Source organism: Elephantulus edwardii, unplaced genomic scaffold (assembly GCF_000299155.1).
Source record: "Elephantulus edwardii isolate Elephantulus edwardi_28Jun2011 unplaced genomic scaffold, EleEdw1.0 scaffold00431, whole genome shotgun sequence".
NCBI classification, from domain to species: domain Eukaryota; kingdom Metazoa; phylum Chordata; class Mammalia; order Macroscelidea; family Macroscelididae; genus Elephantulus; species Elephantulus edwardii.
The window spans coordinates 237,115-253,299 of NW_006400181.1; the positions used below are offsets into that span (position 1 = coordinate 237,115).

A 16,185-nucleotide genomic window follows, 5' to 3' on the forward strand; every position below is an offset into this window, starting at 1 on the left:
AGGTTAGGGAGATTTGGCATGGGATTACATGTCCTCCTGGCTATATGTTGTTGTTGTTGTTGTCGACTGTCTTCAAGTCAAGCACAACTCATAGCAACCCTAAGAACAAAAGGCCTAAAGCCCCTCTTTTGGAGGCATGTTGTTAGAAACTGGATTCCACTCCTGCTTCCTACATTATATAGGTACAGACATAGACATGAAGATAGATGATAGATAGATAGATAGATAGATAGATAGATAGATAGATAGAGACATAAAACACTACCTTAAAGATAGATATAAACCACTCCTGCTTCCTACATTATATAGGTACAGACATAGACATGAAGATAGATGATAGATAGATAGATAGATAAATAGATAAATAGATAGATAGAGACATAAATAGATACATACATAAATGCATACATAAATACATACATAAATAAATGAATGAATGAATGAGAGCTTCTCAATTATACTCTCCCCCGACTTACCTTCAACCTAGAGGCTTAGGGGAGTGTTACAAAACTCTCTTAGGCATGCCTGTTAGGAAATCTCCCCTCCCAGAAAAGTAAAAAAGAAGTCTTTGATTCTGGCTCCATGAGGCAGCAATCCTAAATTAACTCTCTCATGAAACCTCTGGGGTTTTTGTGTAGATGCAAGTGCTGTCATGAAGGTGGCAGATTTGATTGTTGAAAGACTCTCCGGTCCTGAAGGATGTGCGCAGCATTCTCTGCTTCGTCCATGCTGGTAATCGGATTCTCATCCTCTGCTGCTAAAGCTGCTTAATTTAAACCTGGTGAGATAGGGGAATGGGCTCAATCCTATCATACCTAGTTTCACTTTCCAACCAACCCACGCAGGGAAAATCAAAGTTAATGATGTTGTTGTTAGGTGTCATTGAGTTAACTATGATTTATAACAACCCTATAAACAGCAGATCTGAATATTTTTCTATCCAGTGCCATACCATTTCTGACACACTTGAACCCATTGTTACAGTCACAACATCAATCCATCCTGTTGTAGGTCGTCCTCTCTTTTATTGATCCTCCGCCTTTCCAAAGACTGACCCCACCTAACAACATACTCAAAGTATGTTAGACGGAGTTTAACATATTTATCTTTGCCTCCAAGAAGTATCCTGTTTCATTTTCTCCAGGAGAGAACTATGGACTCTTGAGAGTCCATGAGATATTTTCTGTACTCTTCTCCAACACTACTACTCAAAGACACCATTTTTTTTTCTCCTGTCATCCTTAGTCAGTGCTCAACTTTCAGATGCAAACAATTAAGAAGACCATGACTTGTATAAGGTGTACCTTAGTATTCAAACTTACTTCATTGCTAGCCAGTGCTCCAGAGAGGGCACTAATAGCAGATTTCACCTATGTGATACATCTCTTGATTCGTTTGTTGTTACTCAAAAAAAAGTGTTCATTGTGGATCCAAGGAAGATAAAACTGCTAGTCACTTTCGTCTTTTCTCCATTTATCTTCATATTGCCTATTGATCCAACAGTGAGTAGTTTTGTTTTCTTGATGTTGAGTTATATTTCATCTTTAAGGATATATTTCTCGATCTTCTGTTCTGAGTGTTCAAGTTCTCCTCACTTTCAGTGAGCAAGGCCACATTATCTGTATAACTCTGACTGTTATTGATAAGTCTCCTGCCATTCATGATTCCACATTCTTTTTCAAAGAGTATAACTTCTCAAGTGACTTGTTCCGCACACAAAGTTAATAAATAAGGAGACAAACACAACCTTGATACACACCTTTCTTCATTCTAAACCATGCCATGTCCCCTTGTTCTGTTTGGACAACACCCTCTTGACCTGGGTATAGGAATCACATGAGCACAATTAAGTTTTTGGAATTCCCATTCTTCTCAAGCTTAGACATAATTTGTTATGGTCCACACAGTCAAATTTCTTTACAGAGTCAATAAAATACAAATATTATTATCTGTTATTCTCTGCACCTGATTTAGACCATGATCTTTTCAGTCATTTCCTCCTCACATGAGAGCTGTATAATGAATAAGGATGACAGAAAAATTGATGCCTTTTAGTTATGGTGTTGTAAAAGAGTATAGAACATCCCCTTGGCTGTCAAAAGAACAAGAAAGGTGTCTTGGGCAAAATGTAGTCAGGGTGATCCATCTAGGCAAAGATGACAAAACTTCATCTCTCATACTTTGGACATGCTGCTAGGCGAGACTATTCCTTGGAAAGAGACATCACGCTCAGAAAGGTGAAAAGGAGGAAGACCTCCCAATGAGATGAAAACTGTGACAGCAGCAATGGGCTCAAGTGTATCAGAGAAGATGAGGTTGGATCAGGATGGAGTAGAATTCAGATTTGTTGTTCATAGGATTTCTATTACTTGTAATCAATTCAGCTGCACTTAACAGCAACAATAGCAACATTTACCTAATTTAATTAATACATCTACTACTATAGTTCTGATATGACCATATGGTTGTGAGAGATGGTCCATCATTCTCCACAGAGCAGCTAGTGGAGTCAAGCAGTGATTTGGATCAGCCGCACAACTCCTTACCCTGTCAGCAGAGTTCTCCAGGTGGATATGTGTTGGTGTGTACCATAGAGTTGGAACCAACCCATAGATGACCCTCAGTAGGTTTTCAGAATCAATTAATCACACAGGAGAGGACTCCCCACCTTGAATGCTTCTCAGATGCTACAACCTTGAAATATCAGGAGCTTAAATTTAATAGCCAATTAACGAAGATAGACAATATGTAGGAGAAATGGACACTGAATTGGTGAAAAGTTCTTTTATTTTGTGAGTTTATATTCCTTTCATCCTGTAGATAGCTCTTGACACATGGTTTATAGATTTTATTGCTGTTACCATGGGTGTTGATTGTGGATCCTAGTAAAATGAAATCATTGATAATTTCAATCTTTTTCAACTCTCAATGTGTGTTTCCTACAGGCTCAGAAGTGAAAATTTTTGTTTTCCTGATGTTGAGAAAGAATTCAGATTGAAGGTTATAGTACTTGGTCTCCAGTAAGTGCTTCAAGCTTTCTTCACATTCTGGTAATCAAGGTTGTCTTAATTGAATAATGCAAGTTGTTAATAAGTCTTACTCTAATCCTAATGTCACAACCTTCTTCTTATAATCCAGTTTCTTGGGAGATTTGCTCAGCATTCAGGTTGAATAGGTATTGACAAAAAATTACAAACCTGATACACAACGGTGTTGTTTTTGTTTTTTTATTTTAAACCATAAAATGTTCCTGTGTTCTGTTCATATAACAGTTTCATTGTCTATGTAAAGGTTTCGCATGACCACAATTCTGTGTTCTAGACTTTACATTATTCTCACTATCCTCTATAATTTGTTATGATTCACACAGTCAAACACCTTTGTATAGTCAGTAAAATACAACTAAACCTCTTTGATATATTCTCTCCTTTCTGTCAAGATCCATCTTGACACTATGCACACATTACTATCCACAGTAATATTCTTAGTGCTACAGCTTCATTTGAATCAGCACCGTCTAAATCCAGATTGAAGACATGCCATGTTGGGAAAGTCTGCTGTCAAACTTCTCCAAAACGCTAAAGAACAAGGGTGTCAATGTAAAGACTAAAGTATACATGGTCCAAGCTAAGAGTTTTTCAACTGTTTCCTATGCATCTGAAAGCTGGACAATAATAAGAATGAGTGAAGAATGGTTGATGCCTAACAGTATGGCATACCCCATTACTGCCATAAGAACAAACAAATCCATCTAGGAAAAAGTGCAGCCACGTGTTACTTAGAGGCAAAGTCAATGAAATTTTGATTCATATACTTTGGGTGTGTCAGGATGGTATGTTGTCAAGAAGGTCCTTGGAACATGACATCTAGCTGGGAAAGCTAGAGAATCAGAGGGGGGGAAAACCAAAAACTCTCAACAAGGTGGATTGGCACATTGACTATAATAATGGGCTCAAACACATCAGGACTAGTGAGAATGGGGTAGAAAAAAGCAAGATTCCAATCTGTTGTTCCTTGGATTGCTTTGAGTACAACTTGACTCAATGACACCAAACAACTACAGCAAACAGATTTAACTAAGACTTCTGGTCTGAGACAGATTTTTTAATTTTTCGTAAATTTAAATTTACATTTTTTAAATTCATTTAATTCTATTTTTTAAATTCAGCTAATTAAAGTTCATTAATCACAGGAGTATTTTCTGACTTGTGTGGTTTGGACACATCATTAAGAGTCATTAATGACCACCATCCGAATGTTGTCTTTGGTGAAGTATCTTTGCACATTCTGTGCCCATTTTGTTATTGAGTTGTTTACCTTTTTCTTGTTGAGGTGCTAGATTATTTATAAACTTTAGATATGAGTCCCTTATCATGCTCAATGAAATATTTCATTCACAAAAGGACAAATACTGCATAGCACCACTGTTATAAAGCAGGTGTGACATGGGTGGTTGGGAGGAGAATAGGATAAGAGTGGATAAAGGCCATTGCATTGGAACAGATGAAAGAAAGGACTGTCTAAAAGGATTATGTAATAAGACATTATACATATGACAACAGCTCAGTATAAGGGATATGTCATTGCATAGAGGACTAGGGGTGGGGGATAGGGGGAAGGAGGAATTAGGTAATTGTGCAGCAATGAATGAATATTTTAAAAAATTGAACTGGGAGGAGGGAAAGAGGGGTATAAAATGTGCAACAATGAATGAAAATATAACTTCTCTAGTTTTCTTTTTTCTTTTAAAACAAGAAATTCAAGCTGAATTCAGAAAAGGACATGACATGATCTTGACTAGAAGCCTAGAATGTTATTTTTGTTGTTGTTATTATTTGCTGCCAAGTTTCTTACGTTGCATATCGACCTATGTATAACAGCCCTAAACCCTGCTCTATCCCATGCCAACCTTATTGTCTCTGACACACCTATCCTCATAGCCCCAGTCACTGGGTCAATTCATCTTGTCAAAGGTCTTCCTCTCTTACACTGTCCCTCTACCCTCCCAAGCATGATGTCCCTCTCCATGACTGGTCCCTCCTTGCAACATGCCCAAAGTATGTCAGACGAAGCTTTAGAATCCTTGCCTCCAAGGAGCATCTGGTTTCACTCTCTCTAGGAAGAACCGGTTTGCTCTCCTACCAGTCCATTGTATATTCAATACTCTTCTCCAGCACCACAGCTCAAAGGCATCAATTCACATAGAATACCAGAAATAAATGAATAGATAGATAGATAGATAGATAGATAGATAGATAATAGATAAATGTCATCAAAGACTAGAAGAAAATATCATGTTTTGTAAAGCAGAGGGACATAGAGTGAAGGAGACTCTGTATGAGATGAATTGGCACAATACACACAATAAGGGGCATGCTGATTGAGATTGTGCAACACTAAGAAACATTTGGCTCAGTTTTACATGAGGTCTTGATGTGTACCACGGCGTTAGAACTGATCCACAGCTGACTCTTCGGTGAGATTTCCGAGGTAGTAAATCACAAGGGAGGAGATTGCCCATCCTTCTCCTGAAGAGCAGCTAGTGGATTTGAACTGCATACCTTTGCATTAGAAGTGTAATTGCGTAGAGTTAAGCCAGTTTGCTCCATGAGTGAACGATGGGTAATCCCCACGTGTGAGATACACTGCCTCTGAAAACTCGCAAATGGGTCAGTGATGAATCAGTTGCAGCTAAACAGTACACAACAACAGTAAGCCAGCTTGAGTAAAATGTACTATCATAGCAGCTGTCTTCATCCTCTATCACTACTCTATGCTCACTTTGACTGCTAATAGGTGATGGAATGAATGGAGATACCAATAAAGAGTAAAAACAGGAGAACAATTCCTAAATTCTTCTCCTTACAAGTGTGTATTGTTTCCTAGAAAATGGTGATGTGGTATCATGTCAATAAACACTTAGGCTATAATGCCTGGAACATTGGTTTAGCTAGAGGAACTGTGAAGATAGAAGGAGTCATCTATACTTGTGTACTTACCATTCCAATGCATATCTGAAGAATTTAAACTATTTTCCATATTTTTAGTATTTATAATTAAAGTTATAGACAAAATTAAAAATGCTAATCAGCTAACTTTAAATGAGACAGAGATTCACATGAATAATAAATACAGTACATTATCCACGTAAAAGATAAAATCAAGTATTCATAAAGGTAGACAAGAGAGAAGATTAAACATATATAAGAAGAATAAAGTTTCAAAAAATACACTAATGTTTCATTTTCCATGTGGTTAAAAATACAAATAATGAGTTACACTGAGATAAGTACTGAGATGAGAGTGGCTTCTAGAATCAGAAAATGGCTAAAGTCTCTAAAAGAAATGACTATGCATGCACCTTGATTTTAGCCCAGTAAGATGTATGTCAGATTTCTAAGCTTTTGTAAGAAACTGAAATAATAACACGTGTTCTTTTAAGCCATGGCATGTGTGGTCATTTGTTACATTCATAGTACAAAGCATTCTATTCCCTTAAATCATATAAAGGATCAGCTCAAGATTTTCTTGCAGAGACTAAATTTAAAATAATTAATGAGAGTCTCATGTCAAAAAATGTTTCACCATCTGGCCATATTATATCACTCTATGTCAATTTAAAGACTAAGGTGTGCCTAATGCAAGTCATGATGTTTTCAATTGTTTCCTCTATATCTGAGAGTTGAATAAAGAACAAGGAATATCCTCAAAGAATCTATGCCTTTGAATTGTAATGTTAGAGAAGAGCATTGAATAACCCATGGACTGCCAAAAGAACAAATTTATTTTGTAGGAAATGTAACTGGAACAATCTTTATAAGCAAGAATGTTAAGACTTCCTCTCATATACATTGCACATGTTGTCAGAATTTGAGTATCCTTAGAAAAAATAATCCATGTGGGGGAAGGCAGAGGGTCAACCAAAGAGAGGAAGACTGTCAATGAGATGGCTTGGCCATAGTGACCATAACAATGGACTTGACAATGACAGAGATTGGGAAAATGGTACAGGATACAACAAGCATCAGGTCTATTGTTCATAGGGTTGCTAGGAGTTAGTCTATTCAAAAGCACCTAACAACAACATGTTAGCACTTTTGAGGGACCTTAATAGAACAGCACATGATATGTTGAGAAACTAACTGAATCATCAATAGTTTAAATCCACTAATCAATCTGAGAAAGAAAGATGTAGTAGTGTTAGCTCTCATAAAGATTTACAGCCTCAGAACCTCATGGGGGACTTGCCAGGAGTCAAAATAGACATGCTGATGGCAGCTCTTTCTGAATGTTCTACTATCTTCAAGAACAGCATCCACAAGCAAGTGTTTCATCACTTTTTATTATGTATACTAGCTTGGTATTGTAGGTTTTTGTCATATAAATCATATCTAGAAATGTGATTATTGTGCATTCCCACTTTGACTCTTTAGAGACTTGCTCCTGGTTGGATGTTTGGAATAAATAATAGATACAGCATGAAGGTTTAGAGGATGACAAAACCCATTGCATGATAACCACTGAAGTGGGGTAATCCCATAATGTAAAGGAAAAGGAAAAGGATTTTTTCCCCTATAATAGAGTAACTAATATAGAAGATCCAGAATAATTTTGATATTTATTATTCTAATTCTTTCTCACAAACATGTGCCTTTTAAAAAAAATTTAAATGCCATCCTTAACTTCTTAAGACAGTGGCAGTGGCAACATGTTCAGTTGACATATTTGAATATATTGCCAGGAGAGAATTTTACTGGAGAGATCTAGAAAATAAAGGAAACTTTCCTGCTGAGATCTAAGTTGAATCCAATGCATACTCCCTTTTCAACTTTTTTTTTATCTTTAAATACAAGATGACATCAGATAAACCTCTAGCAAATAAACCTACTGTTACACAGACCTTAAAACAGCAGAATCAAAAGTAGCTTCTTTAATCAACGATAAGCCAGTTAAGATGGAATATTCTTGAAGTGACATGTTCCCAATATGGAGTATTCTTAAAATAAGTCAAATTTTCAACTAAGTGACATTTTTCAATTGCAATAAATATGCCAATATAGCTCCTTATTGAATCCATGTGCACACAAGAAAATAATCATTTTATCAAGAGATAGTAAATTACACAATTAAATTAACAATTCCCATGCAAAATATAAAAATAAAAGTCTCAAATAAATGTAAATCCTCATCTTTAGTTTTCCATTTGAATAAAAATACAAATAAGAAGGTATATCAAAATTAGGTTCTCAGTAATCAGTCCGTCAGAGGTTGTGGTGTTAGGTAGACAGTATCAAAAGTCGGTATTCAGACTCGCTGCAGAAACATATTACATATGAACATTGAGTCACAGCTACTGAAATATGCTCTTCTCTGAATTGTATGGAGAGCTCACAAATATTTTCTGTGACCTGTATATTTCTTCCTCAAAGTTTAAAAATTCTTCTATGGGCTTCTTCCATGTTCATTTCCTCTTTGTTTTTTTTTTAAGGGGTGTTGTTGTGGGTTTTTTTTTTGTGTGTGTGTGGGTTTTTTTGGTTGGGGTGTGTGTGTGTGTGTGTGTGTGTGTGTGTACCATCAAATCGGATCTGACTGGTACAGAAGGAGATTGCCCCTCTTTCTCCAGCAGAACATCTGGTGGATTCGAATCATGTACCTCTGGGATTGCAGTGCTTCTTGCCACTAGGCCACCAGAGCTCCCTCCATATTTATTTTTGAAAAGATAAGTTCTATTTGGCTGGGAACATAAGCTATCAAGAGATAACTGTAATTACAGAACAGACAAAAAAGTTATTGATTTGATTCAGGCTCAATAGCAACCTAGGTATCACAGAGGTGAAATGTCCCCTAAAGAGGTTTTTGGCTGTAAACTTTATGGAAGCAGATTCACTAGACATTTAATCCATAGAACTGTTGGTTAACTTTTAACTGTCCACCTTTAATTTAATAGGCAAGATTAGAAAATTGCATGAAGAAGACAGAGAAAACAGTAGACCAAAGGTACAAGTTGGTTTAAGAATCCAAGGGAAGAGGAAGACAAACATGCGAAATCTAAGGCATTCTGTTTGCTTCCGGTGTTACTACTTCCTCTACTGAAATGGACTCAACACTAACCAGTATATATGTTCACATTTCCCATTTTCCTGAAGAAACCAGCTTTCAATCTGCAAGGCAGTTTTCTATGAAATCTATAGTTGTTACTATGTTTGCTTGATGTCACTGAACAAATATGACTCATAGCAACCTTACAAAAACAGTGGATCCGAACCCTGTCCTGTTTTGTGCCTTCCTCAGCACCTCTGGCATACTTGAGTCTGAAAATCACATTCTCTGTTGGATTCTTTAGGACAATCAAAACCATCCAGGATTTGAAGCATCCATTCATCTCTGTTCTTCAGAGATGAGTTTCTTACTCCATAACTTCCTCATGGCATTTTTCACCTCTGCATTTCTCAACGTGTAAATCAGAGGATTCAACAAAGGTGTTCCAATTGTATAAAACACAGCGATCATCTTATCCATGGGGAAAGTGGTGGCAGGGCGTGTGTATATAAATATACAAGGACCAAAGAACAAGATAACGACCATGATATGGGAGATACAAGTAGAAAGTGCTTTTTTCCTCCCTTCAGCACTATGATTTCTCAATGAATACAAGATGATGAGATAAGACAGCATCAGGATAGCGAAACTCACTGTACATATGGCTCCACTGTTGGAGACCAATAGTAAGTTGACCACATAGGTATCTGAACAGGCAAGCTGCAACAAGGGTTGCAAGTCACATAAATAGTGATCAATCACATTGGGACCACAGAAAGGTAAACTCAAGGCCAGAAAAATCTGAACCAATGAATGCACACAAGACCCCACCCAGGCTACAGCCACCAACACACTGCAGACCCTCTTGTTCATGATGGTCATGTAGTGCAGGGGTTTACAGATGGCCACATAGCGGTCAACAGCCATAAGGATCAGGATGAAGATTTCCAGACAGCCAAAGAAATGGAGGGAAAAGACTTGGATGATGCACTCACTGAAAGAGATAATGTTTTTCTTCAAAAGAGCATCCACAATCATTCTCGGGGCTATGGACGTAGAGAAGCAGGTGTCAGATAAGGACAAATAGAAAAGGAAGAAGTACAGTGGACTCTCGAGGGCTCGGCTGGTCTTGATGGTGACAATAATCAGCAAGTTACCCACCAGCGTCCCTAAGTAGAAAATCAAGAAGACCACAAACACTATTTTCTTTTTAACAGGATCCTGTGTCAATCCAAGCAGAATGAACTCAGTCACATTATTATTCAACAGCATGATTTTCTGAGAAGATAGAAGTGCTAAATGATGTGTCTGAGGAAAAACCACACACACACAAGGGTTAATTTATGGTGCTCTGCAGTGTTCTAGAATATTTTAAGTAAATGAATTAATGAAGCAGTGATGGGATCTTTTTAACAAACTTACTCCTTATCAGAGACATTATAACTTTCTTTTCTCAGTAAATTCCTTCAACACTTATTGTAAATCTCTAATAAGCATATGAAAAATATTTTCTTAGTTCATTCTTCAAATGCAGTTCCTTGTTTGTTTTACAGTACAAATTTATTTGACAAATAAAAATGAATTAAATTAACATATAATCTCAATTTACTATTATTTATATTCAATAATCTTTGTATTTTGTATGATTTATATTTGCCTTCCCTTTTAAATTTAATTAATAAGGTCACACACCATTCCCATGTCTGTCAACAATGCCTTATTTATGCAATAGTTACATTAACTTTTAAGTAAGCCACACACAGAAAACTCTGTTGCCATCAGATTAATTTCAACTCATGAAGACCCCAAATGTTACAGAGTAAAACTTCTCCAAAGAGATTTCCTTAGTTGTAGTTTTCACAGAAACCAATTGCCAGACCTTTCTTTCATAGTAACTCTGGAAATGTTCAAATCACCAACCGTTAGTAGGAAAGTCACCATCCCTTGACCAACGGAGAATATAAGTCAGTTATTCCTTGAATACTTATAATGATCTTACAACCATTTCTTAATGTTTAATAATAATATAATTCTACCTTTGAAAACATCATGATACTTAGTAACTGACATACGCTAGTAAGTACAAACCAATGTGCTTTGATAATTATTAATAAGAAACCCAGGAGATTCACTGAACTATAACTAAAAGGCTAAGTGGCTAGCCAAAGGTCAGAAGATCAATTCTAGCAGCAGTTTCTCTGCCCAAAGATGTAACATTTTTCTTGTATAAATATTTTTGTTGGTAGTAGTGGTAACTTTGAGTCTACTGTGATATAGCAACAATCAACAATATCAACTATGTATCAATATAGCAACTATCAACAATAGAGATATACTGGAGTCCACTGTTACATTCATTGTTTCAATCTATATTCAGGAGCATCTTTATCTTTCTCTGACCTTCCACCTTCCCTAGCATATATCTTTTTTCAAGGACTGTCTTCCTCTGGCAACATATTCAAAATATGTGAGATGATGTTACACCATTCTTGCCTCTAATGAACACTCTGATTGCATTTCATCCATGCTGGCTTGTTTGTTCATTTGGTAATACTATTCCCCAGTACCACAATATAAAGGCATGAATTCTTCTGTTATCCTTACTCATTCGTTGGAAACCTTATATGGAAGTCCTACTCTATCTTATAGGAATGCCTAGAGTGTATGTAGACACAAAAATGGATCTGGAATAAGATAACTCACAAGAAATTTACTTTAATTAAATTTATTTTATATCTTACCAATGATCATTCAGGTTTGAAAAATCCGATCTTTCAATGTAGATTCCTTTTAAAAAAATAACTAAAATAAAATTAGTCAAAAAAAGCATAAAATTTATTGAAATAGTCCCATCAACATAGCATTGAAAGGGAAAAATATGCTGGTGAAAGCATGTGTCCAAATCATATTAGCTTATGATATATACAGCAAAATCTCACTGGTGTTGAGTCATTTTATTTAGAACAGAGAAAAGCTGCCTGTAAGACTTCCAAGGCTATAAATGTCTTAACAGAAATAGATGACTCAGCTTTCTTCCTAGGACTGATTTATGAATGGGTTTAGACAGTTGATCTTTTATCAGCAGCTAGGTTGTTTAACCACTACAGCACAAAGATCCTGAATTATCCTGTTCTTCCCGACGTCCATCTATTCCTACAATACTTTTACTTGAAAGTTGTTATATGGCCAAATCCAAATTATGACACCCAAAATAGACTATTTTCTCTTCTAATATTCTTTTCTTCAACAGTCTTAAAAGTAAATCTTATCTTCCTAGAAAGCAAAATATCTCTTTGGAAAAGTTGCTTATAAGTATCCTTTCTTTGTAGTTTTGAGCATGGAATACATCTCTCTTTGGATGATAAGATCTTGAGTGAGAATAAACTGTAAGGAGCTTGAGTCTTGGTATCTTAATCACTACAGCAAGTCTAATCTTTATTATTTAAAAGATAATTCATCATATATGTATTTTCAGCATCGAGGACTCTCCTTCATAGGGTCACTATGAGTTGCCTGTGACTCGACGGCACTTAACAACAAGAATATGTATTTCTACTCTAAAATACAGAGGGTGTAAGATTTTGGTCACTCCTTTAAAAATAGTTTTTGGTTTCTATGTGTATGACCATTCTCTGTAGGGAGATTGTTTCTTAGACAAGCTCATTTCCTTTTTTGACACAGAATATTAAGCTAAATTAAGAATTAGAAGTACATTTCAGTGCCTTATTCATAATTCAGAATGCTGTATTAGTTCTCTACTGCTGCTATTACAATAATGTGTGTTTTTTTTTTCAAGAACAATAAGTTATTTAATTACAGTTTGCAACTTTAAAGTCCAGAAACAAGACATTAGCTCTATGGTAAAACTTACTGTCTCTTAGCGTTGGAGAAAAGCCTTGTCTCCTCAGCATCTGCTTGACTCTGGACTGGACGATAATGTGACACAGCCGGTATCTATCCCTAATTCAGTCTAGCCATGTCTTTAATTATTTTATATCTCAATAGAAATTTATTTACAATACAAATTATATATGATTAATAGAATAAAAGAAATCCCATATGATAGATAGTAAAAAAACTCCATCATTTTCTTTAAGACAGAAAAAGACTGCCTGCAGGATTTCTAAAACTATAAATCTTAACAGAAACAAAACCCTCATCCTTCATCCTCTGCTGGGGTTGGATGGACAGATTTAGGGGATCTGTAATCCTAAAGTTCATTTCTTTACATTCATATTCCGAACAAGCTGGAATACCTTAGTCACATTTTTAGTAACCTAGAGAAATAATATTTGTGATCAAAACTGCAGAGATTTTTGTTTGTTTTGGATAAATGAGTTGTAAGTATATTTTTTTCATTTACAAAACACTACGATCTAGAAAATCATGAACTTAATCCTTAAATTTTTGTGAAAATATTTTATGAAACCTGTGTATGATAACTATGTGTTCAAGATGCAATAGAAGCATAGGCGTAAAATTAGTAAATGTCTATTATGTGGAAACTTGAGAGTGAACAGAGTGTAGAAGCTGATGATTAAAAATGAGTAGAGATGGAATATAGAAGCCCATCTTTTTCTCTGCTCTAGTCCTGGGATTTTTTTTTTCTTTCCAGTTCCTTCATCTTTCTCAAAACTTTATGATCCTCCTTCAAAGAAGTCTTTTCTAGGGAGACTTCAGTGACAGTCTTGTGCTGAAGAAAAATTCATTCTACAAGCTTCTTTTACAGAGTGGTTTATGATATCATACATTTATTGAGTAGCTTTCTTTTCTTCTTTAGTATTTTTTAAAGGACAGACACGTAGTAACTATATATTTCACAATTCTATCATCTACAATTTAGACATACATGGCTTATACAATGGACGCGCTCACTAGTTATTGTTGTACCTTCAAGTTGGGAATGGAAAACCTGGCATTCTCTAGAAACTATGGTAAGCTCACTTCATCTATTCTAGCTTCATTGCTATTTTTATAAGAAAAAGCATTGGTGAATGTCTCTACACTCAATCATATCTAGAAACAACACAAATGGACTTCAGCCTTTTTCTCTCTACGTAGTAAGGATGGCTTTTGACCAAACATTTGTTGAATTGAAAGCATTGATTTTTTCCAAAAGTTGTATTTCATTCTATATGTTTTGTAAGTTAACAGTACATTAACTTGTAGTTTTGTTAGTTTGTTTACAAGTTTTTTTCTGGGAAGATTAGGGGGTGGTAATATAGACACTAAACATAGTAAAGAATCTGTGTAAATCATGTTGGAGTTTTCTGCGAAAATGTCTTTCTGAGCTCATAATATGGAAATAATTTATTACTTACCTCCTAGAAGATTATCAAAGTTTCTATCAAGTCTGTGTATCCCCTTTTAAAATAAGCTTTCTCATAGGAAGACTGAGAGAGAAAAAAAGACTCTCTACATTCCAGAGGGAACATTTTAGGGCGTGATGATGGAAGGTATTATGATCATAGAGACGATTATTCCCTGAAGGTTTCCTTCATGTGATAGTCAAAAATATGACAAATGTTGTATCAAACTTATATTTTAATTTGCCTATTTAGTTTATAAGAATGGCAAGCTGTTGTAATTGAGGGATTTTGAATTGATTTTGACTTTTAGAAATCCTCCTAGAAAGAGCTGAAATGAATCCAACTTGAATTTCTGACAGTTTCTCTGTCAATGTACCATTCCATCTAGTTTTTAATAATCTTCAGCAAACTTTCACTTGCTTATGAGATTAATGATATTGTTTCATTATTTTTTTTACTATGTTGGATGACCTTTTATGGAAATGGCAACAAATATGGCTATCTTCCAGACAGCTTGCTGGGTGCTTGTGTTCGAAATCTGTTGACAGAGATAGATGAGCATGTCCAGAGTTACACACAATACCTGAACCATCTCAGTTGGTATTCTATCAATTTATCTGGCTTTTTTTTTTAAGAAAGCGAGTCTAAAGTTTCCTTTTTCTGTCCCAAAGCTGCCAAAGCTCTGGTGTCCTCTGACTTCTACTCCACAGATGGTTTGCTCTGTCTTGACCTCCCATCCAGCTATAGTTAGTAAAGCCAAAGTAAAGGAGATACTTGCAAAGTAAAATCGAATAGTTTCTTTGAATTAGCAATAAAGAATCTGCTGAAGATTCTTCAAAAATTACTGGAGCAGCACATCAACAGAGAACTGCCAGAAGTGCAGTTTGAGTTCGGAAGGGGTTGTGGTACAAGGGATATTAGAGCTAATGTTAGAGGGATCTTGGCTGAAAACAAGGAGTACCAGAGGAATGTCTATCTGTGTTTCATTGATTATGCAAAGGTGTTTGACTGTGTAGATCACAACAAACTGTGGCTGACTCTGAGAAGAATGGGAATTCCACAACACTTGATTGTGCTAATGTAAAACCTATACTTGGACCAGGAGGCAGTCGTCAGAACAGCACAAGGAAACATTGCATGGTTCAAAATTGGGAAGGGTGTATGCCAGGGGTGTGTCCTATCTCCATACCTTTTCAAACTATATGAAGAATAGGTTATCTGGGAGGCTGCGTTCTATGAGGAGAAGTGTAGCATCAGGATTGGTGGAAGATTCATCAACAATCTGAGTTATACAGATGACACAACCCTGCTTGCTGAAACTGAAGAGGACCTGAAGTGCTTGCTACAGAAGGTAAATGACTGCAGCCTCCAATATGGAGTGAGGCTGAATATCAAAAAGACAAATATTCTCAACACTGGACCAATTGGCAGCATCTGGATGGATGGTGAAGAGATTAAGATTGTTCAAAGCTTTAGTTTGCTTGGTTTCACAGTCAACACTCTTAGCACCAGCAGCCATGAAATTAAAAGACATATTGCAATGGGAAAGTCTGCTGTTAGGGACCCTTCCAGAATACTGAAAAACAGTGGTTTCGCTCTGGAGACTAAGGTGTGCTTGATACAGGCCATGGTCTTTGCAGTCACTTGCTATGAGTCAGAGAGCTGGACAATGACTAGAGAGGATAGAAGGAGATTGATGCCTTTGAGTTGTGATGCTGGAGAAGAGTATTGAGTGTATTATGGACTGCTAAGAAAATGAATAGGTTCATCCTGGAGAGGGTTAAAGCTTGGAGGCAACGATTCTGAAGCTTCGTCTGACATACTCTGGACATGTTGC

General features: G+C 36.2%; 1 protein-coding gene across 1 annotated transcript; it reads right to left on the reverse strand.

Moving 5' to 3' along the window:
• Positions 1–9,378: 9,378 nt before the first annotated feature.
• LOC102855624 (olfactory receptor 4C16-like) lies at positions 9,379–10,311 on the reverse strand. The gene has a single exon (XM_006902575.1). The coding sequence runs from the start codon at positions 10,309–10,311 to the stop codon at positions 9,379–9,381; it is 933 nt and encodes a 310-aa protein (XP_006902637.1).
• Between the last annotated feature and the right edge of the window lie 5,874 nt (positions 10,312–16,185).

What these genes read in the sequence shown, in the direction of transcription:
- LOC102855624 (XM_006902575.1), bottom strand. Translation starts at nt 10,311, where the DNA reads ATGCTGTTGAATAATAATGTGACTGAGTTCATTCTGCTTGGATTGACA.